This window comes from Lucilia sericata, unplaced genomic scaffold, assembly GCF_015586225.1.
Source record: "Lucilia sericata isolate MDLA Ls3-8-SP2 unplaced genomic scaffold, ASM1558622v1 Contig000867F_arrow, whole genome shotgun sequence".
Lineage (NCBI taxonomy): Eukaryota > Metazoa > Arthropoda > Insecta > Diptera > Calliphoridae > Lucilia > Lucilia sericata.
In genome coordinates, this window is record NW_023994858.1 from 177,757 (window position 1) to 204,283 (window position 26,527).

The following is a 26,527-nucleotide window of genomic DNA, read 5'->3' on the forward strand; positions in this document are numbered from 1 at the left end:
CTTTTAATGAATTTAGTCACTAAACAGCTGCGTGCTTAAACACGTCTTATATAAAATAACTAAATAAACGTGAAATTAAATTAACTTTATACTAGAAAAATATATATTTTATAATCAAAACTAAAAGCTAGTTTAAAAATACTTAATTAAAATCCTAAAAAACAAACTTTTTATACCTTAAATTTTAAACTTTTTCTTATAGTGTATATTTAAAATTAAGCCGTATAAATAGTGTAAGAAAGTACGAAAAAAATAAACAAAAAACAAATCAAATAATGGGTTGTGCTAGTAGTACGCCAATGATACAAACAACCGGAAGTGAAATGTTAAAAGCAGCCACACATGTTGCCACAGATGCAACAAAAACGGCTGAAGATGCAGTAGAAGGTACAAAAAGAAAAACTACAAAAATAAGAGACAAGTAAAAATAAAAATGTCCTGCCTTAACGTGCACACTCATGATTTTTACACATGCCTTCACTGGCAGACAAACAATATCAACATGAGTTTTTTTTCCAGTATATAAAGGGGTGTGAGTGGGTGTGTATGTGCATTTGTGTGTTTTTTGTTGATAAGACAATAAAAAGTAGTTTTAAATTGTTTAAAGTTTAAGACGAATTTTTATTACAGTTTGGAAAAAAAGCAGAGAAATTTGGTTTGGGAAAAGTTCGTTAGGAAATATGAAAAACAAAATGTTTCTTCAACTTTACCAAAGTTTTGGTTTTATGTTACAATTTTTGTTTAAATATTTGGCAATAATTGTGGTAACGAAAGAGTATCTTGTTAACAAAATACTTACTATAGTATTCATTAGATGTTATACTTAGACTGGTGTATAGTCAAGTCTATAATCGAGACTATACTTGGGTCTATAGATGAAATTATAGTCAGATCTAGAAAATAGAATATAGTCTGATCTAGACTAGAGTGTATACTATACACTATAGTCTGATATTCGCTCTGGTTTTTAGTATCGATTGTTGTCCCATCTATAGTCTCTACTATATTCTATTCTGTAGTCTGATCTATAGTCCCATCTATAGTCTGCTGTATTTCCTGCAGTCTAGTATATAGTCTAGTCCTTATTATAATCTGCAGCCTGTTCTATAGTTTGGTCAATAATCTATAGATTTGTCTATATACATATAGTTTGGTCTGATCTACAGTCTCGTCTATAGTCCGGTCTATACATTGATCTACAGTCAATAGCCTGACCTTGGCCTTTAATCTGTTCCATAGTTTTTTCAATAGACTGGTTAATGGTCTGATGTATAGTCTAGCCTATAGTTTGGTCTGTAGTATGCCGAATAGCATAGTACTTAGTCTAGCCTATAGTCTGTTCTATAGTCTGGACCTATAGTCTGGTTTATAGTCTAGGTTACAGTATCGTCTAATATTTGGTCTATGGGCTGGTCTGTAGTGTGGCCTATAATATGGTTTATAGTTTAGTCTATGGTCATTAGTCTGGTTTATACGCTGGTCTATAATCAGGTGTACTTTCTGGTCTATAGTCTGATCTATAGTTTGGTGTACATATAGTCTGGTTTATAGTTTGGTAAATAGCGTTGCCATTAGTGTGGTTTATACTCTGATTTATAGTCTAGTCTTTGGACTGGTATATAATCTAGTATATAGTATCATCTAAAGTCTTGCCTAAATCTTGTCAATAGTCTAGTCTATAATTTTGTATATAGTCTGATTTATAGTCTGACCACTAAACTGGTTAAAAGTCTGATCTACATTCTAGTATATCTAGTCTATAGTCTCTAGTATGGATCTAAAATCTGATCTATGGTTTCATCTACATTCTGGTCTTTAGTCTGCTCTATAATCTGGTCTATATTTTGGTTTATAGAGTGGTCTATAACATAGTTTATAGTCTAATCTAAAGTCTGGACTAAAGTTTGGTCTAAAGGCTGGTGTAAAGTCTTGGCTAAAGTCTGGTCTATATTTTGATCTATATTATAGTATTTAGTCTGCTCTATATTTTTTCTCTTATTCCCTCATAGATTTATTTTAACATACAGACATATATGAACACAAATAATTCATTTCTATTGCAAAAACAAGTGTGGGTATGAGCTTTGTTATTGTTGTTGAATTTCAAGTGACAGTTCATGTTAATGTTTTGAATTTTGATAAGAGGAAAGAAACACAAACAAAAAATCACTAAATTGGTATTTAACATAAGAGCTTTGTTAAAATGGTATATGTCACTTCTTTGGAAATGACACTCAAGAGAGGCGGGCTAATTTTAAATTAAAAATAGAAAAGAAAATAGAGTGTTTGTTGTAAGATTTAAAAAAAATATAAATGATTTGACAGTAGTATGAAATAAAATATTTTTAAACTGTTAGTTAAATAAAAAATTTATACGAATTCTTGTTTACTAAGTATTTGCTTATTGAGCACTCGTGCGTATACGTGTTGAAATAATACTCATACGTCGTGAGGTTCTGACTACACAGGCTCATTTGTTTCAAAACAAATTTAGTAAATTTTTAAAAACTTTATTATTTGCTTAAAAATTGTTTAATGTTTGTATTGTTTGCAATTATTCATTATAAATTTAGTTAAAACAATCAAAATATTATTTCATTTAGCTTGAACATTTATGAAAAATATCTTGGCTTAATTTCAAAATTTAGAGTTTATTGTTATAATTCTTTAAACTTTATTCAAATAAAATTTGATTAAATGCCAAACTATTGGAGATTTTTTGGCAAACACAATGTGTTCATTATTTTAATATAATTTTATAGCAAATTAAATAAATATGTTTTGAAAAAAACTCACAAAATTACTGCTAATACAAAATGAAAATTGGTCTTTGCCCCAAAATTAACATATTTTCCATATAATTTTAATTATGAAAAAAATATATAAAATTAAAACGTAAAAATTTACATATGAACGCATGAACTTTCATTTTAATTCATATTAAAAAAATATGTATTTATATGCCATAATTTAACTTAATTTATTAAACAACAACAATTACGCCAATATTTAAAACTAAAAATAAAAGTCAAACAAACATACAGACATTCCTTTAAAAGAGAAAGAGAGGGACAACAAATAAAAACACTACTTAAAATGAGTACATTGCGTGTTAAATGCTCTAGAGTGAGTGTGTGTTTGGGTTTTTGTGTGCGTATGTGTTGTTTATATTTATTACAAATATATATAAAAAAACAGAGTGAAAAAAGCAACAGTAAATATTTCAACTTGGGTCAACATTCACGCTCGATTAGCAATACAAGTGGGGCCAAACCAAACTACTTACTCATGGGGGGTTTTGGAAATAAATAAAAAATATAAAAGAATTTCTTTATAAATAAGAACGTTTAAAAAAAGTTTAAAAACTAGATCCGTGTCTTCTTACATTCCGAGTCTACTTACTTTCGTAGTCCATGATTAAGACTATAGTCTGGTTTGCCTATTGTTTGGTCTATAAACGAGTCTATAATCAGTTTAATAGTCGGGATTATATTGTCGTCGAAAATAAAGTCTGGTCTTTAGTTAGTAGAGGTTAAATCTTTATTTTAAAGTCTTTAAAAAGGTATTTCGTATTTATGGTACAAAGACTTCAAGTGGTAGTGAAATTCTAGGGCCAGATTCATATTAGAAAAGCATACTATGTTCCATGGGTTTAATATTGTGCTAGACCGTGTTACTCTTTGACTTTTTCTTAAATACTTTTCGAAAATTCAAACTAATTTACAATTTTGTTTACAAAATATTTTAATTAAAATCTTTACCTCAAACAAAAGTTTATACAATTAAAATATTTACTCTTTCTTAACAAAATTTTGCACATTTTTATGCTGAAACATGTTGACTTTCTATTTCTTAAGTAAACAAAAGACTAAGGACCTTTTTTGTTGTTGTTGTTGTTGTGGTTCAAGTTAAATACCTTTTGAATGCTTAAGACTTTCGTGCATAAATTTCTGTAGAAAGTTGTGGAACTTAAGATCTTGTCAGCAATGTTGGCAGCAACTATGACCCTTCCTAAGGGTTGGACATATTTGACATTGATTCATGTAAATATGTATTATTTAAAATGGAAACAAAAAATGTGTACTGTACATGATGTATGATGTATTTATATTTTCCAAGTGTATGCACCAGAACACGTGTTGTTCACTCAACCTTTAAAATATTTATTATAAATGTATTTAAAATATATATTTTATGTGCATGAACTTTAACAAACAATAAACAATTAATTTATTGTTTTAAATTGCATGCATTTAATGAGCTTTTAAAAAAATACACAGAGACTTTTCGAATAGGGAGAATAGGAAGACAAATGTGAGCAGAGACTGTAGAGTATGTAGGCTAACTAACTAACTAACTAACTAACTAACTAACTAACTAACTAACTAACTAACTAACTAACTAACTAACTAACTAACTAACTAACTAACTAACTAACTAACTAACTAACTAACTAACTAACTAACTAACTAACTAACTAACTAACTAACTAACTAACTAACTAACTAACTAACTACTAACTAACTAACTAACTAACTAACTAACTAACTAACTAACTAACTAACTAACTAACTAACTAACTAACTAACTAACTAACTAACTAACTAACTAACTAACTAACTAACTAACTAACTAACTACTAACTAACTAACTAACTAACTAACTAACTAACTAACTAACTACTAACTAACTAACTAACTACTAACTAACTAACTAACTAACTAACTAACTAACTAACTAACTAACTAACTAACTAACTAACTAACTAACTAACTAACTAACTAACTAACTAACTAACTAACTAACTAACTAACTAACTAACTAACTAACTAACTAACTAACTAACTAACTAACTAACTAACTAACTAACTAACTAACTAACTAACTAACTACTAACTAACTAACTAACTAACTAACTAACTAACTAACTAACTAACTAACTAACTAACTAACTAACTAACTACTAACTAACTAACTACTAACTAACTAACTAACTAACTAACTAACTAACTAACTAACTAACTAACTAACTAACTAACTAACTAACTAACTAACTAACTAACTAACTAACTAACTAACTAACTAACTAACTAACTAACTAACTAACTAACTAACTAACTAACTAACTAACTAACTAACTAACTAACTAACTAACTAACTAACTAACTAACTAACTAACTAACTAACTACTAACTAACTACTAACTAACTAACTAACTACTAACTAACTAACTAACTAACTAACTACTAACTAACTACTAACTAACTAACTAACTAACTAACTAACTAACTAACTAACTAACTAACTAACTAACTAACTAACTAACTAACTAACTAACTACTAACTAACTAACTAACTAACTAACTAACTAACTACTAACTACTAACTAACTAACTAACTAACTAACTAACTAACTAACTAACTAACTAACTAACTAACTAACTAACTACTAACTAACTAACTAACTAACTAACTAACTAACTACTAACTAACTAACTAACTAACTAACTAACTAACTAACTAACTAACTAACTAACTAACTAACTAACTACTAACTAACTAACTAACTAACTAACTAACTAACTAACTAACTAACTAACTAACTAACTAACTAACTAACTAACTAACTAACTAACTAACTAACTAACTACTAACTAACTAACTAACTAACTAACTAACTAACTAACTAACTAACTAACTAACTAACTAACTAACTACTAACTAACTAACTAACTAACTAACTAACTAACTAACTACTAACTAACTAACTAACTAACTAACTAACTAACTAACTAACTAACTAACTAACTAACTAACTAACTAACTAACTAACTAACTAACTAACTAACTAACTAACTAACTAACTAACTAACTAACTAACTAACTAACTAACTAACTAACTAACTAACTAACTAACTAACTAACTAACTACTAACTAACTAACTAACTACTAACTAACTAACTAACTAACTAACTAACTAACTAACTAACTAACTAACTAACTAACTAACTAACTAACTAACTAACTAACTACTAACTAACTAACTAACTAACTAACTAACTAACTAACTAACTAACTAACTAACTAACTAACTAACTAACTAACTAACTAACTAACTAACTAACTAACTAACTAACTAACTAACTAACTAACTAACTAACTAACTAACTAACTAACTAACTAACTAACTAACTAACTAACTAACTAACTAACTAACTAACTAACTAACTAACTAACTAACTAACTAACTAACTAACTAACTAACTAACTAACTAACTAACTAACTACTAACTAACTAACTAACTAACTAACTAACTAACTAACTAACTAACTAACTAACTAACTAACTAACTAACTAACTAACTAACTAACTAACTAACTAACTAACTAACTAACTAACTAACTAACTAACTAACTAACTAACTAACTAACTAACTAACTAACTAACTAACTAACTAACTAACTAACTAACTAACTACTAACTAACTAACTAACTAACTAACTACTAACTAACTAACTAACTAACTAACTAACTAACTAACTAACTAACTAACTAACTAACTAACTAACTAACTAACTAACTAACTAACTAACTAACTAACTACTAACTAACTAACTAACTAACTAACTAACTAACTAACTAACTAACTAACTAACTAACTAACTAACTAACTAACTAACTAACTAACTAACTAACTAACTAACTAACTAACTAACTAACTAACTAACTAACTAACTAACTAACTAACTAACTAACTAACTAACTAACTAACTAACTAACTAACTAACTAACTAACTAACTAACTAACTAACTAACTAACTAACTAACTAACTAACTAACTAACTAACTAACTAACTAACTAACTACTAACTAACTAACTAACTAACTAACTAACTAACTAACTAACTAACTAACTAACTAACTAACTAACTAACTAACTACTAACTAACTAACTACCTACTAACTAACTAACTAACTAACTAACTAACTAACTAACCTAACTAACTAACTAACTAACAACTAACTAAAACTACAAACTAACAAACTAAACTAACTAACTAACTAACTAACTAACTAACTACTAACTAACTAACTAACTAAACTAACTAACTAACTAACTAACTAACGAACTAACTAACTACTAACTAACTAACTAACTAACTAACTAACTAACTAACTAAATAACTAACTAACTAACTAACTAACTAACTAACTAACTAACTAACTACTAAACTAACTAACTACTAACTACTAACTAACTAACTAACTAACTAACTAACTAACTAACTAACTACTAACTAACTAACTAACAAACTACAACTAACTAACTAACTAACTAACTAACTTACTAACTAACTAACTAACTAATTCTAAAAAAATAGATTTTTAAAATATTTCTTTTTGGGAGGGACCCTCCTAATATTATTGTTAAAATATTTATCGATTTTTTTTTATAACTTGTGTTGCGAAAATTTCTTTGCAGGCGTAAAGGAAACTGTGGGCAAAACTCTAGAAACCGCAAAAGATTCAGTGGCTACAACAGTCGAAAGTGTTAAACATGAAGTAGAGAATGTGGTCAAAGATAAAACAGAAATGTTGGAGGATGCTAAAAATACACTAATGGAAAAATTGCATTTAAAACAAACAGACAGCGAAGAAGACAACAAAAACGAACAGGCGGAAACGGATGAAACGATGAAAACTCAATTAAATGAAAGCAATGGCAGTGAAAATGATGATACAGCCACCACTAGTACAACAGCTGCAGCAGCAAAAGATATAAAAGAACAAATTCTAACACGAACTGACACTGAAACGGATAGTTTAAAAACTTCTACACCGGAACCGGAAATCGAACAGGCATTAGCTAAAAACCATGATAATTCGGAAGGGGATGAAGACGATAATCCACCCACACCTAAGCCTACATTATCGGAATTGGAAAATCTAACAGCAGAAGTTTTAAAACAGCAGCCACTTAACGATACAGCTATGATGGTCAATGACCTTAACAGGACAAATAATGAGCATGTAATGTCAGGCATGCATGAAAACATTAAAACTTTGGATAATGACAGCAATAACATGACAAAGGCAGCAGAAGCAGCAGCAGCTGTAGGGTCAACTAACAACGATATTAAGTCCAATAACATGCAGTGAGTAGGCAGGTCCTTCTAAATTAACTAATGTGTCATTTGTTTTCTATTTATTGGGTGTAATTTTTTTTCTGTATCCTTAATTAAATGTGATGTGTGATATGTTGTGTGTATTTAAACAGTTTTTCAAAGTTTTTTTAAACAAAAAATTTAAAATTAGTGAAAAAAAAAAAAATGAAATAGCAAACCTAAACATGTCTAGGCATGCAATAGTTTGTTAAACAAACAAAAAAGAACTCTTTATAGAGTGAAAATATATAAAAAGTTTTATGGTCATTGCACTTTAATAATAATCTACTTCTATTATCTTTAATTTATTATTATTAGAACCAAGTAGTTTGTTTTTTTTTTAGCTGTAAGGAAACTTTTTTATTTCTTTAGTTTTTATAGTAGAATTTTTACTAATATTTCCTAGTAATTTCCAAAAAAGAACACACTGTAGTTAAATTATATACTTAAACAAATATACATTTACTAATTAATACCTATTTATTACTAATATATTGTATATTTTAACAAAACTGTACAAGAAACTTGTGTAAATACAAACAAACACTTTAATTATGCTTTAATTATTAGAAGAAAAAGTTATTTGGCATTAGTTGTTTGTGTCAAGGAAATTGTTGTTGGAAATGGAAATCAATTGGTCAATCAATCAATCAACCCGTTTGTCAGTCAATCATGCTTTTAACAAGTTCATTTTCATTTTTGATTGTTAACAATTTATGATTTATTGAACTTTGAGAACAATTTTCGTAAATTTTTGTATACATAAGAAAAAGATGAAGAATTTCAAAGAGTGTGGATAGCACAGGCTGACAAATTTTTAACCGAGTTACGAAAGTATACTTTTCTAAAGGACTAGATTAGCTTGGTAAGAGCTGGCACCATATTTACTTGCAATAAAGAGGCAGATCACTGAAAACTGCCTCTCTATCGCTCGCGACAAATGGTCGCGTGAACACACGTATGTTGAGCACTGTGGCCACAAATGGATCCACACAGGTCCAAATATCTTCTTGGTCTCCAAAGACCACATCATGCTAGATGCATTGGTCTCCCGTTCAACGACTTCTGTAGGAGTTGTCAAAATGAGGATGAAGAAGAGACTATTACTCATCTTCTCTTCACTCTTTGGCAGAGACCCGAATTCGGACACTTGGCCTATTATGGCGATCTACCCGAATTGTCAAATATTCAATTGGGACGTCTTCTGACGTTTATAAATTTGTCAAAATGGGTGTGAACCTTGTTACTCACACTAATTATCCATGGCAGTTTAGGCCTGGATTTTCACTTCAGCAGTTTCCTCTCATCTCCTCTTTTTCTTTGGTACTCTGTTTTTCTACTCTTCCCTATCTCTCTTTTCTTCTAACAGGTATTTTTACAAAGGGATCAACCTGGACCCAAGTAAAACCGAAATTGGCTACCTGTGATAACCTAACCTAATCTAACCTAGATTAGGTTGATACTTAGTAGGATGTATACTACATCAAATCCAAAGAAATATACCTAGGCCACTATCGGGTCAGTTGTGCGCTCTTTTAATTCCGGAATAATATCACTTTCAAGATACTTGGTTTTAACTTCGACGAATGCCTGACAGTGGCAAAGAAAGTGCTTCAGAGTTTCACTGTCCTCTCCACATGCTCTACATTCGTCTGAATCCGCACGTCGAATTTGGTATAGATATGCTCGTAATCCTGTGTGTCCACTCAGAATACATACCATCATACTAACCTCAGACTTGCTCATTCTGAGGAGATTTGTCGTCTTGCTCTCATCAGGGTCACCGCATAGGATCTTTGAGGTTCTACCCAACGTTTCATTATTCCAAGAGGCCTCTCACCCATATTTTTAATTTAGCTTTTGGTGCTTCGAATGGTTTTGCGTGCGTCAGGTTAACTACCTCGAGCTCCCATCACTTTAACTTGGACTCAGGATTATGGTTAATAGGGGGCGTGGCACATACCATGTAAAGATAAAACTTTGTATATTTGGGAAATAATTAGAGCTATAAGCCTAAAATTTGCACAAACAACTTGGACATCACTGTGAACATTTGGTGAAAAAATGAAAGACTAGCAATCGGGGCCGTGCCACACCCCAGGTGAATTGAATACAAAAATGTTTATATCAAAGAAACTATTAAAGCTATAATTCAGAAATTTTGCACGAACAACCTTGACATCCGTAAGCACCCCTCACCAAAGCAATTAAATAAACAAGTAAGAATGTATAGTCGGGCATGGCCGACCGTATAATACCCTACACCAGTGAGTATGTTAAAAATGTGGATTATTTTTCTTATAATAAAGCATTTTTCCTTCATTCCAAAATATTTTAACAATTTGTTACCAAAATAACGTGATTTTCTGAAAGAGTGGTTATGTGGGGGCAAAGGTGAATATGGTCCTATCCGTATAAATTCTGGTAGAGCGATTTACGATGACATTAAAGTTATCTATGCAGAATTTCTGGTAGAGCGATTTACGATGACATTAAAGTTATCTATGCAGAATTTCAATGTGATAGTAGTGTGTTTAAAGGTGAATTTCCACCTTCAAGTAATTTTCTGATAGGGACTTTTTATGGAGGCTAGAATCAAATGAGGACGTATTATTACGAAAATCGGCAGTATTACTTAATGTTATATAAAACTAATATTTAACATTATTATAAGCTGAAAAGCTCTATTCGGGGGATACGGTTGTATGGGGGCTAGGCATAATAATGAACCGATTGCAACCATTTTCAATAGGCTGCGTCCTTGGGTCAGAAGAAGAGTATGTGCGAAATTTCATCATAGGTTTACATGGACACCCAGACGGGCAGACAGACAGACGGACAAACAGACAGACAGACAGACGGACGGATAGACGGACATAGCTTAATCGAATCAGAAAGTGATTCTGATCCGATTTGTGGGTGTTACAAACATCAGCACATATCCTACACCCCCGATTGTGGCGTGGGGTATAAAAATTTGTATATCAGGGAAACTATTACAGCTTTGTAAATCGTATAGCTAGTTTTTTTATAAAAGTCTTCAAAATGGCCATTAATTCCTTTATTCAAAACAACTCATACTTGAATATTTAACTAATAATGCCACATAACTTTTATTTGCTTACAAAATACAAATAAATTTCAATATTTTTTTTCTTATATCCAGTCTAGTAGTTACTTACTAATAATAAACCGTCTACAACTATATACATATGTATAAATAACTATACATACAAAAATACCATGTAAATAAAATTTATTATTATAAAAAAACTTTTAATAAATAAAAACCTATAAAATTTTATAACTTTATAAACTGTAAATATTTATCTTGATTTTTGTTGGTAGAAAAAAAAAACTCTTTAGAAAATTTAACTAAATTTAAAGAGTTTTAACTAACTACAAACAATTTAAGTTAAATAGTAGAAAACCGATAAAAAAGGAACTAGAAAAAAGTTCTGCACTTTAAGTGTGAAATAGTTTATTCTAAAAGTAGTTGCTTTTTCCTTAAGTAGTGTTTTTAGTAGAATTAAAAAGGTAGAAAAATGTTTTCTTGTTTATAATTGTGTCTAAAAAAAGAAATTTTGTAGATTTTTTTTTTGTAACAAGAGGCATTTTAATAAAAACAAGTTTTTTAACAAAATATTATAATTAGCAAAACAGCTACTCAAGTTTCAACAGCAGCAGCAGCAAAACCTATACAAACACGTTCACACTCTCAGCAACCACCACCTCCCCTACTGCCCTTGACTTTGGCTACCACAGCTATAGCAACAGCCACTGCTGCGGCTACTGGTCAGCCTAAGGCTACGAAAGAAAAAGAAAGCAATAAAATGGCTTCAACAGTAGTTAAACCCATGGCCACGCTATCAAATATAGCTGCCCCTAACCCTGCACAGGGAATTGTTAAAAAAATCAAAGTTCTTAAGAGAGAAGACAAAGTTTTGGTGAAAAGAAACTCAGAAATCGAACAAAAACCAAAAGTTTTGGTGAAAAGAAACTCGGAAACCGAACAAAAGCGACCTGGTACTACGGAATGGGAGAAGTTTGCCGATATGTTGGCACAAGTTAGAAAATTTAATCCTCAAGATGCTCTCAGACGTGGAGGGACCTTTTCGAAATTTGGCACCGGTAATGGTAGACCCTCTTATTTCGGACATCACACACGTAGTGGCTTAGATGATGATAGCAGCGACACCACCTCCAATTTCCGAGGCAGTCCCATAAATTCTCAACGTTCTAGCGCTAGGGCAGGTGGTAGAGTGCAACGTTTACCCAATCGTCCCAATACCGGTAATCATCGTAAAAATCATCATGAATTTTCCTCAAACAATGCTGGCGGTAGGTTTGCTAATAAAACACGACGCAATAGCAATGTCAGCTCATCGTCTGGAAGAAAATTTGATTTTAATCCTACGCGATCACGATTAAATGAACTCGTTAAAACCGTAAGTTCTTCTCCTCTTACAGCTAAATCTCTTTTACAGACCACCATCACACAAAAATCCTCTGCACCATCGTACTATCAAACATATGAGAGTGTTAAATCTCCTGCAAACATGAGATCACATCACTCTCGTAACGATACGAGAAATTTGCCTCCCTTGGATTCAATAGAGCATAATCATTACCACCATCACAAACAACAGCAACAACAACACCTTAGATCTGATTATGCTCTTACCTCCTCGGCCTATGATCAACACCACCACCACCAACCACATCACACCGGCAGTAGTATGCCTTTGCAAAGTGATGCCTATAGTAATGATCCTACCTCTCTACTAATCCGTCAATCTTCCAACACTTCTCTCTTCAGTAATAGCTCTTATGTGGATAATTTACATTCATCATACAAATCCACCACTCAACTGGATGTGATGTCATTAAACCCACCGGTTAAGAATACCTCATCGTTCTTATCTACACCGCGTACTTCACCGTTTAGTATAAGAAAATCCTATACGGATCTTTATTTTACAACATCTAGTAATAAGGAGAATACTAAACCATGTGCTACGTCATCAGAGTTGTGTTCAAGGGATAAAAGTCCCTATAAAGTGCGTAAACGCTGTGATGTTTGTTGTAAAAAATATTCGATAAAATAAAGAATTTGATAAAGTTTTGTAAAAAGAAAATTGTTAATTTTCATTTAAGGGAAAAAAGTAAGTAAATTTTTTAAAATTTTAACACAAATTAGTATCAAAAGGTACTTAAAAAATCCCTTTTGAACCTCGTTATTGACTTCTAAGAGTTAACTTTTGAATAGAAAAATATTACATACAATCAGAAATCAAAACAATTCCTTGAGGCTTTGTTAAGCTTTTTGTGATTTCGTTGCTTTAGAACATATATAAAAAAGTACCAAAACATACCTAAAAGTACCAAAAAATTATAGTCTCCATATTTTATTTTGATTTCTTTATATATTGATAAAATCATCATTATAAAAGTACTAGTTCACAAGAATTGATAGCAAAAGTTATTTATTCCTGGTGTTCAAAAAGTACCAAAAACTTTCAAATATACAAAATTGTACCTTTTGTCCATATTTCCGGTACTTTTGCGTCCTTCAAATGGTACTTTTTGTAATTTCTTTATTATTGAACCTAGAAACATATCCTGAGTAAATGACAATCTATAGAGGATTTTAACGTACATGATCTTGAAGGGGGGATCTTTTTGGTACTTTTTGAATTTTTTTAATAATTAACTTAGAAATATAAAATTAAGCCCATAGGGACCATAGCTAATGAAAAATCTATGAAAGGAACTTTTGGTACTTTTACGGTCTTCAAGTGTTAGTTAGTTAGTAGTAGTTAGTTAGTTAGTTAGTTAGTTAGTTAGTTAGTTAGTTAGTTAGTTAGTTAGTTAGTAGTTAGTTAGTTAGTTAGTTAGTTAGTTAGTTAGTTAGTTAGTTAGTTAGTTAGTTAGTTAGTTAGTTAGTTAGTTAGTTAGTTAGTTAGTTAGTTAGTTAGTTAGTTAGTTAGTTAGTTAGTTAGTTAGTTAGTTAGTTAGTAGTTAGTTAGTTAGTTAGTTAGTTAGTTAGTTAGTTAGTTAGTTAGTTAGTTAGTTAGTAGTTAGTAGTAGTTAGTTAGTTAGTAGTTAGTTAGTTAGTTAGTTAGTTAGTTAGTTAGTTAGTTAGTTACTTAGTTAGTTAGTTAGTTAGTTAGTTAGTTAGTTAGTTAGTTAGTTAGTAGTTAGTTAGTAGTAGTTAGTTAGTTAGTTAGTTAGTTAGTTAGTTAGTTAGTTAGTTAGTTAGTTAGTTAGTAGTTAGTTAGTTAGTTAGTTAGTTAGTTAGTTAGTTAGTTAGTTAGTAGTTAGTTAGTGTTAGTTAGTTAGTTAGTTAGTTAGTTAGTTAGTTAGTTAGTTAGTTAGTTAGTTAGTTAGTTAGTTAGTAGTTCTTCGTTCGTTCGTTAGTTAGTTCGTTCGTTCGTTCGTTCGTTCGTTCGTTTTCGTTCGTTCGTTCGTTCGTTCGTTAGTTCGTTCGTTCGTTTAGTTCGTTCGTTCGTTCGTTGTTGTTCGTTCGTTCGTTCGTTCGTCGTTCGTTCGTTTTCGTTCGTTCGTTTGTTCGTTCGTTCGTTCGTTCGTTAGTTCGTTCGTTCGTTCGTTCGTTTAGTTCGTTCGTTTGTTTTAGTTCGTTCGTTTTCGTTCGTTCGTTCGTTCGTTTTCGTTCGTCGTTCGTTCGTTCGTTCGTTCGTTTCGTTCGTTCGTTCGTTCTTCGTTTCGTTCGTTCGTTCTTCGTTTTCGTTCGTTTTCGTGTTCTTCGTTCTTCGTTCGTTCGTTCGTTCGTTCGTTCGTGTTTCGTTCGTTCGTTCGTTCGTTCGTTTCGTTCGTTCGTTCGTTCTTCGTTAGTTCGTTCGTTCGTTCGTTCGTCGTTCGTTTGTTCGTTCGTTTTCGTAGTTAGTAGTTTGTTTGTTTGTTAGTTAGTTAGTTAGTTAGTTATGCCGTTATGGGCCTGTTGTGCGCTCTTTAACCTGTGGTTCAGATGGGAATCAAAACCACCACCTTCGGACTACCAGACTAAAACAGTACCCACTAACATACCGGAGGCCACATCTGACTTATTGAAAATCTGTTAAAAACGGTTTTTTGGTCCTTTTTCTTTATACCCTATAACCACTATAGTAGGGAGGGTGTTATGCATTTGCGCTAATGTTTGTAACACCGAAAAATATTGGCCCTACACCCACCTTACAGTATGTATATATAAAGTATATAATAGAGTCAAAATAATCTTCTGAGTCGATTAAGCTATGTTCGTTTGTCTGTCCGTCTATGTGTCCATATAAAGCTTGTGCGTACTCTACAGGTTGCAATTATCAAGATTATTTGATGAAATTTGCCACATACTATTCTTTCAACCCAAGGACGAAGCCTATTGAAAATCGGTCCATAATTTCGCCCAGCCCCCATACAACCGTACCTCCCGAATAGGGCTATTGAGCTTATAATAATGTTAAATATTGTACAATCTCTACAAAAGTCTGAAAATCTTAGTTTTATATGAGTATAAATGTTACTGCCGATTTTAGTAATGATAGGGCCTCGTTTGACCCTAGCCCCCATACAAAGTCCCCTTCAGAAAATGACTTGAAGGCGGAAATTCACCTTTAAATGCTACTATCACATTGAAATTCTGTAAAAATAACTTTAATGTCATCATAAGTCACTCTACCAAAATCTATACGGATAGGACCATATTTACCTTTATCCCCATATAACCTCTCTTTCAGAAAATCACTTTTTTGATAACAAATTATTAAAATATTTCGGAATTAAGGAAAAATGCTTTATTATTAGAAAAATAATCCACATTTTTAACATACGGGTGTAGAAGGGTATAATATGGTCGACCATGTCCGACTATACATTCTTAATTTATATAACGGTAGCGAAGCACGTCAAGTACTCAGGTTTCTAATAATATTTAAAAAAAAAAAACATTTACTTTGATTGCAAATACTTATTTCTATAGAAAAAAAGTCACACTCTGGAGAATATACAGAATAAAATACAGTCATTTATAAGATCTTAAGCAATAAACTACGATAAAATGAATAATCGCGCGGAAAACGCGTGGCAAAGTATTTTTAAATCGTATTATATACTCGAAAATATATTTAAATATTTAGATTTAAAAGAACAAATAAAATTAGCGACAGTGTGTATGCGTTTTGCATACGTTTTAGCCGAATTTCTGTGGCCTAAAACTTGGGCCAAAATAAATCTATATAAAACGCCTGATGTTAGTATAATCAACAAAATTGATAATGACAATGATACGGAAATGGATGAAATGATAAGCAGCAAAATTGCCTTAAAACACAAAGAATGTAATATATTTCTATTAATAAACGCCAGAAATGTAAAAGCGCTAAAAGTGAAATCGGAATATTTTTATGATCGCATTGATCGGGCAATTTCTTTTAGAAATATAGAAAAATTTAGAAATTTAAGAAAACTCACCTATCAACGTCTCATTTTAGATGATGACCAACTGAAAGTTTTGTGTGTAAATTGTAAAAAATTACAGAGATTACATTTACTAGACTGTTATAATAAAAACTTGAAGACACTTATTCCTGGCAAGGATTTAAATTTGAATTATATTTTCGAAATGAAACAATTGGAGGAAATTATGATATACACAACGGATCCAGCTAATCAGGCAGTATTAAAATCTTCTCATCTACCAGATATGTTTGTCAATTTAAAGCTGAAGAAATTGATTTTGAAAAATTTTGTCATTAATTATAATTATACTGAAACCGTGAAAAGTACATGCACTACGTTGGAAGTTCTTAATATGGGCATTATATCTAAAGAAATCTGGCCCAGTTTTATGTATTATTTGTATCATTTTGAAAATCTCAAAGAGCTTTTTATCAATGTTAGCAACTGCAATACTTGCTTTGATATTCAAATCGTTGATATTTTGGCGGCCAACTGCAGAAAAATTGAAAAATTGTCACTAGAAAATTGTGATTTGGATGTTGAGGATTTTAGTGTTCTAATAAGTCTTAAACATTTATCATTGACTTCTTGTGGTGGTTTAACATATAGAAATTTTCAACAAATATTACAAGATTTACAGTTAAAATCATTTGCCCTGATTAAAACACGTATTTATGGCAGAATGACTTCTTATTATGGTTCAGCTACTTTGGAGAAAATCACTATTGATACCATATACTCTACAAAAATATCGGAAGCTTTTCAGAAGGCTCGTAATAATTTTGAAAATTTACACACTCTAGAGTGGTTTAACGGTAGTACAAATGGCAATTGGCTGACTAATAAATGTCCCAAATTGAAATGTTTACACATACCCAATCCTTATTCAGTGAAAAGGTTTGTTTTTACCATGCAATCGCTCAGAGATTTAACATTTACTTACAGCAAGAGTAATATGTTTTACTATATTTTTGCTTTGATTCATTATATGAAACTGGAACGTTTGTCCTTGGTGACAAACGAACTGATAGATGAAAGAAAAATGTTAAGACTTTATGCCTGCAGTAAAAAAACCACCTTGCGCCTGATAATTATACCATGTATAATATTTAAAATGTCCCAATCATTTTGGCTTGATCTAATATATAGCAATGAGGATTTACATATTACGATGTATGGCAAACATGAGGAATTACTGGATGACTTTTTTCTGCGTGAATTGATTAGTTCTGAGAAATTCTGTAGAAGAGTGAAGTCTTTAAAGATTTGCGGTTTTATATGGGGTAATGTATTGATAAATATTTAATTGTTTAAATGTAATAACATAATCCCACTGGATTCCCCTCCAGATATTTCAGATTTTATTTTTATAAAATAACAAACGAAAATGTATCTTAATAAATCAGGTCGGTGTTTGTTTAGTTTTATGTTTCTATGTTCAGTAGGGCTCCGGTAGGTTAGTGTTCTAGTCTGGTAGACCGGAGGTGGTGGGTTCGATTCCCACCTGATGCACCAAACAATTTACCCGAATTCGGTCCTATATAGACTTTAGTACCCGAATTCCAAAGAAATGTACTAATAGCTTATTTTGTGTGAATAAATTTTATAAAAATTGGCTCAATTAGTTCGAATAAATTAAATTTCCCGTTTTTTTTCCCTTTATGGTACTTTTTCCCCAGTGAAATAGTAAATATTTTGTTTCAATGCATATTACAGAGTTAGTACGTATGTAATTTAATATGTAGACGTCAATAAATCGAAAAAGTTTTCTTAATGTGTTAGAAAAAAGTACCAAAAATACAGTTTTCTCCCTTTTACACACAAAAAGGAATAAATTTTAATAAAGTACTAAACAGGTATCTCATCATTTTGGAAGAGATATTCAACATATTTACAAAAATTTTATTAAGTTTATTAGTTAAAAAGTTATAAAGGGCCAAAAAAAGGTATTAAAATCACATTTGTTACACATTTTCACCCCTTAAAGTACGAATTTCAAAAAAGTACCACACGATCGTCTACTCATTATAAGAGTAGATACAAGTGCATTTAATTTCTTTTATCACTAATATTTAATACGATAATTCAAAAAACCCTTTTTACCCGTTTTCCCCCTTTTTACCGCTAAATTTACCAATTTCCAGAAATCCCTTCTTAGCGGATCTACATAACATAAAACAGGCATGGGGGTAATGATTACACAAAGTAATTAATTTCAATGTCAATTACAATTACTTGTAATGTTTAATTGAAAATAATCAATTACAATTACTTGTAATTGTAATTGAAATTTTTCCAATTACAATTACTTGTAATGTGTAATTGACAAATAACTTCAATTAAAATTACATGTAATTGTAATTGGTAATGCTTCAATTACAATTACTTCAAATGTAATTGCAATTGAAAATGTAGTCATTACCCCCAAGCCTGACATGAAACACATTGTAGGTGACATACATATATACACACACACACAGACATACATACACACATACATACATACATACATACATACATACATACATACATACATACATACATACATACATACATACATACATACATACATACATACATACATACATACATACATACATACATACATACATACATACATACATACATACATACATACATACATACATACAGTTGCGTTCAAAATAATAGGAGTGAAAATTTCAAAAATTTTAAATATAAACTTTTTAGTGAAAGATTTAGATTTTTAATTAAATATTTTTATAATTTATTTATATAACTTGTTCTCTAATTTTTATAATCGTTATTTTAAATATTTAAGAAATTTATTTAAAAAAATATATATTTTTTTAAATTTATATACAAAATCTGTTGTTCAAAATAATAGGAGTATTCGATTTAAGTTCAAATATTTTTAAAATAAAAACAAAAACCAAGGGATTTCATCTAAAATATTATTAATTAATGTGTGGCAGTACAGCATCAGTCATTTTTGTCAAGATTTTATTTAGAATTTGGGTATATGAGCCTCCGGATCATAATGTCTTTCCGACAACGGTTTTGAGAGGGTTGATGACACATGTCGTGGCCGATTATCCACAAATATGCAGTTATTTATTCAGAAAACCTTAAAGGACGTTATATGCAAAGTCTTTTAACGTTTTGCTTTAGAATCAGTATGTCGACAACCATGTAATGGCCTACTTCCTATGGAACGACCTCCCCACCAATATGGAATCAATAATGTTTTCATACCACAACACCGCCATTTTATCAAATTTGTTTATTGGGAATATGAGAACATATCTTGGGGTATTATGTTTACCTACAACATTTGGTCTACGATACCATTTTACAATCTTTACGACCATACCCTTTTTGTCAAGACCCATCGTGAATCATTCCTATTATACGACTTCTTTGAAAGTTGGTTAGAGCTTAATATTTTTCGATTAATGGACTTCCAATATATTTTCTGAATTCATTTAGATTAAAAAATGTAATTTGTTGTCGTGTTCATGCATTAAAAATTCATCCATGTATGAAACCACCTCTAAATGCGTTACTTAGTAAACTTTATGGGTTTTACTATATGCTTTATGGTCTGAAATTAAATTTTTTAAAAAAGATTTGCTTAAAAATTGATCTGAACTAACTGAATATGGTCTGAAATTAAATTTTTTAAAAAAAGATTTGCTTAAAAATTGATCTGAACTAACTGAATATTGATCACGATGTTTAATAACTACAATTTGGCTTAGTTTCACTAATTTGGGACGCCCTAATCCGATTAATTTTAAAAAAATTATAAGCGCTTATGGGAAGCGCTTATCATATTTGATTAAAATGTTTATTTTTTATAAGAAATTTTTAAACATTTGACTTCCTAAAGTATTCAAAAAAATCTTTTAATGAAATTAGCATGAGATTTTTCATATTTTTTTTTCGCGATATTTTCATAATTTTCAAGATATTTGAACAGATTTCATTTTCGTCAATTCTGACATTTTCTTTCAGGATTTTAAATGAAATAATTGTGAACTGAGCATAAAATTACTTAAAATCATCTAAATATAACAGTTTTATATTATATTTTTAATATTTACTACGAATAATGGAAATTGATCTAACTTAGGTTATATAATATACGGTACTCCTATTTTTTTGAGCAGCCGAAATCTGATATGGATTTCGAAAAAAGTGAATACCAAAAAAACTAATGAACCTATATAAAAAATTTCATTCGTTTTGTATTTTAAACACTTAACAAACAAATATCGTGAAAAATATTGGATTTCTGTAAATGTTTTTTTTTTAAATTAAGCTGCACAATTATTTTTAAGTCTCACTCCTATTTTTTTGAACACAGCTGTACATACATACATACATACATACATACATACATACATACATACATACATACATACATACATACATACATACATACATACATGGGACGCCCTAATCCGATTAATTTTAAAAAAATTATAAGCGCTTATGGGAAGCGCTTATCATATTTGATTAAAATGTTTATTTTTTATAAGAAATTTTTAAACATTTGACTTCCTAAAGTATTCAAAAAATCTTTTAATGAAATTAGCATGAGATTTTTCATATTTTTTTTTCGCGATATTTTCATAATTTTCAAGATATTTGAACAGATTTCATTTTCGTCAATTCTGACATTTTCTTTCAGGATTTTAAATGAAATAATTGTGAACTGAGCATAAAATTACTTAAAATCATCTAAATATAACAGTTTTATATTATATTTTTAATATTTACTACGAATAATGGAAATTGATCTAACTTAGGTTATATAATATACGGTACTCCTATTTTTTGAGCAGCCGAAATCTGATATGGATTTCGAAAAAAGTGAATACCAAAAAAACTAATGAACCTATATAAAAATTTCATTCGTTTTGTATTTTAAACACTTAACAAACAAATATCGTGAAAAATATTGGATTTCTGTAAATGTTTTTTTTTTAAATTAAGCTGCACAATTATTTTAAGTCTCACTCCTATTTTTTTGAACACAGCTGTACTACATACATACATACATACATACATACATACATACATACATACATACATACATACATACTACATACATACATACATACATACATACATACATACATACATACATACATCATACATACATACATATACATACATACATACATACATACATCATACATACATACATACATACATACATACATACATACATACATACATACATACATACATACATACATACATACATACATACATACATACATACATACATACATACATACATACATACATACATACATACATACATACATACAATACATACATACATACATACATACATACATACATACATACATACATACATACATACATACATACATACATCATCATACATACATACATACATACATACATTATACATACATACATACATACCTACATACATACATACATCATACATACTACATACATACATACATACATACATACATACATACATACATACATACATACATACATACATACTACATACATACATACATACATCTACATACATACATACTACATACATACATACATACATACATACATACATACATACATACATACATACATACTACTACATACATACATACATACATACATACATACATACATCATACATACATACATACATCCATACATACATACATACATACATACATACATACATACATACATACTACATACTACATACATACATACATACAACATACCTACATACATACATACATACATACATACATACATACATACATACATACTACATACATACATACATACATACATACATACTCATACATACATACATACATACATACATACATACATACATACATACATCCATACATACATACATACATACATACATACTACATACATACTACATACATACATACATACATACATACATACATACATACATACATACATACATCCTACATACATACATACATACATACATACATACATACATACTACATACATACATACATACATACATACTACATACATACATACATACATACATACATACATACATACATACATACATACATACATACATACATACATACATACATACATCATACATACATACATACATACATACTACTACATACATCATACATACATACATACATACATACATACATACATACATACATACCTCATACATACATACATACATACATACATACTCATACATACATACATACTACTACATACATACATACTACATACATACATACATACATACATACATACATCATACATACATACATACATACATACATACATACATACATACATACATACATACATACATACATACATACATACATACATACATACATACATACATACATACATACTACATACATACATACATACATACTACATACATACATACATACATACATACATACATACATACATACATACATACATACATACATACATACATACATACATACATACATACATACATACATACATACATACATACATACATACATACATACTACATACATACATACATACATACATACCTACTACATACATACATCACATACATACATACATACATACATACTACATACATACATACATACATACATACATACATACATACATACATACATACATACATACATACATACATACATACATACATACATACATACTACATACATACATACATACATACTCATACATACATACATACATACATACATACATACATCATACATACATACATACATACATACATACATACTACATACCTACATACATACATACATACATACATACATACATACATACATACATACATACATCATACATACATACATACATACATACATACATACATACATACATACATACATACATACATACATACATACATACATACTACATACATACTACATACATACATACATACATACATACATACATACATACATACATACATACATACATTACATACTACATACATACATACATACATACATACATACATACATACATACATACATACATACATACATACATACATACATCATACATACATACATACATACATCATACATACTACATACTACATACATACTACATACATACATACATACATACATACATACATACATACATACATACATTCATACATTTGATCTAAGGACCTATTTCGATGATTTTAAATTGTAGTCTTCCCGAACGTATGTCTCATAGAATTATCTTCTGAAAACAACATACACACAGGCAGACAAATGAACAGACGAGGTTCCAATATATATACTTTATAGGGTCGCAAATTTATATTCTAGAAATTACAAACGGAATCACAACCTTATGTATACCTTCTCTCGAAGGTGAAGTATAAATAGATTATGATCGTAATTTTAATGTTTTACTTTAAGGAGGGGTTAGGGCCTTATACTATCTAATATGTGTGCCTTACTCTTTCTATTAAAAATAAATCTCTCTCAAGAATTTCTTTTTATTAAAAATACCTACAAAAACCACAAATATTACAGATTATATTTATACTTAAAAAAAATACATAATAATTCTACTTGGAAAAGAGAAAACAAATTAAAACGATTTCAATACACAGTCATTTCTTAGATCTCAAACAATAAACTACATATAAAATAATAAAATGGATCATCGTACTGAAATAGCGTGTTTTAATGTCTATCATTCGGATTTCTTAATGGAATATATATTAAAATATTTAGATTTAAAAGAACAAGTGAAACTAGTTGATATAGCTAAACGTTTCGGTTATGTTTTATCTACGTTCCTGTGGCCCAAAACTTGCTCTAAAATTATACTATATAAAACTCCCTATGTCAATATTATAGCAAATATATCAAAAAAGAGCAAAGAACAAGAAACGGAAATGGAAGAGATTAGAAAAGCCAAAGTGGCCTTAAATCATACAGAATGTAATATTTTTTATTTTTAAACGCACAAATGTAAAAGCCTTAAAAGTGAATTCGGAATATTTTTATCATCAACGAGAATTGGGAATTTCTTTTAAAAATATAAAAATCTTTACTAATTTAAGAGAGCTTACCTACTATCGCCTCATACTGGATGATGAGCAAATGCGTGTGCTGGCTAGAAAGTGCAAGAAAATTAAGAAATTACATTTAATAGAATGTTACAATGAGTACTTGACGCCACTGGTACCGGGGGCATTTGAATCTGGAATATATTTACGAAATGAAAAAGTTGGAGGAATTGGTATTATACGCAGAACCAGATGCTGAGGCCGTAATTAAATCCTATCATTTACAAGACATGTTTGTCAATTTAAAGTTAAAGAAATTGATTCTGAAAAATTTCATTATAGATGATAATGACGCCGATACTTTGGAAACTATATGCGATACTTTGGAGGTCCTCAATATGGGCATGATATCCATGTGCTATTGGCCCAGTTTTATGCATTATTTAAGTCATTTTGAAAATCTACGTGAACTTTGTATAAATGTCAGTGATTACAATACCACCTTGAATGCCCAAACCGTAGATATTCTCGCCAATAATGTAAAAATCTGCAAAAACTTTCTCTAGAGAAATGTGATTTGAGTGTGGAAGATTTTGGTGTTTTAACAAGTCTTAAACATTTATCCTTAGACTCCTGTGGTGGTCTAACATTTGCCAATTTTCAACAGATATTGGGTGCTTTAACTTTGAAATCATTTGCCATGATTAATACTCGCATTTTTGGCAATATAAATCATATATATGTTTCACCTACTTTGGAAAAGATCAGCATTGACACCATACGCTTTACCCAGATATCGGAAGCTTTTCAAAAATCACTTAATAATTTTGAAAGTCTACACACCTTAGAGTGGTTAAATGGCGACATAAATGATAATTGGATTATAGATAAATGCCCTAAATTGAAATATCTACACATACCCAATCCGTATTTATTAAGACGTATTGTTTTCACCATGAAATCCCTCAAAGAATTGACCTTTACTTCGTGTACGGGTCTGTCGTGGTGTTTTATATTGATTTTAATACGCAACTTAAAACTAGAACGTTTGTGTCTGCAGACCAATGAACTGATAGATGATGACAAAGAAATTCCTTTTAATGCCTGCGGTATAAAAACAACATTGCGCATGATAACTATACCATGTAATATTTTTAAAATGGCTCAGTCATTTTGGCTTGATCTGATGTATTTGAATGTCGATTTACATTATTTGATTTATGGCAAACATGAAGAATTATTGGATGGTATATTTCTGGATGAGTTGATTTTCTGTGAGAGGTTTTGTCGTCGCGTCAAGTGGATAAAGATTTGCGGTTATAAATTGGGTAAAGTATATATTGTATTCTAAATTGACTTAGAATGATATTCTATTATGCAGAAGGCAAGAACTAGAACAGAACTAGAGCAGTACTAGAACATAACTGGACAGAACTAGAATAGAACTAGAACAGAACTAGAACAGAACTAGAACAGAACTAGAACTGAACTAGAACTGAACTAGAACTGAACTAGAACTGAACTAGAACTGAACTAGAACAGAACTAGAACAGAACTAGAACAGAACTAGAACAGAACTAGAACAGAACTAGAACAGAACTAGAACAGAACTAGAACAGAACTAGAACAAAGTAGAACAGAACTAGAACAGAACTAGAACAGAACTAGAACAGAACTAGAACAGAACTAGAACAGAACTAGAACAGAACTAGAACAGAACAGAACAGAACTAGAACAGAACTAGAACAGAACTAGAACAGAACTAGAACAGAACTAGAACTGAACTAGAACTGAACTAGAACTGAACTAGAACTGAACTAGAACTGAACTAGAACTGA

General features: G+C 30.1%; 3 protein-coding genes across 3 annotated transcripts; all 3 read left to right on the forward strand.

The window, feature by feature from the left end:
• The first annotated feature begins 255 nt into the window (after positions 1-255).
• LOC119608671 lies at positions 256-8,383 on the forward strand. Its single transcript, XM_037963175.1, has 2 exons — positions 256-387; positions 7,486-8,383. Exons 1-2 carry the CDS (start codon positions 276-278, stop codon positions 8,160-8,162), a joined length of 789 nt encoding a protein of 262 aa, XP_037819103.1. The 5' UTR covers positions 256-275; the 3' UTR covers positions 8,163-8,383.
• Positions 8,384-9,198: 815 nt separating this feature from the next.
• Positions 9,199-15,677, forward strand: LOC119608664 (probable serine/threonine-protein kinase DDB_G0280133). The gene is made up of 4 exons (XM_037963169.1): positions 9,199-9,234; positions 9,300-9,376; positions 11,823-13,245; positions 15,654-15,677. The coding sequence occupies exons 1-4, from the start codon at positions 9,199-9,201 to the stop codon at positions 15,675-15,677; spliced, it is 1,560 nt and encodes a 519-aa protein (XP_037819097.1).
• Positions 15,678-16,204: 527 nt separating this feature from the next.
• Positions 16,205-26,098, forward strand: LOC119608666. Its single transcript, XM_037963171.1, is given in 5 exon segments — positions 16,205-17,907; positions 24,412-24,621; positions 24,659-24,872; positions 24,874-25,223; positions 25,226-26,098. Coding segments are annotated over 5 exon segments (3,273 nt in total). The 5' UTR covers positions 16,205-16,223; the 3' UTR covers positions 26,041-26,098.
• The last annotated feature ends 429 nt before the right edge of the window (positions 26,099-26,527 follow it).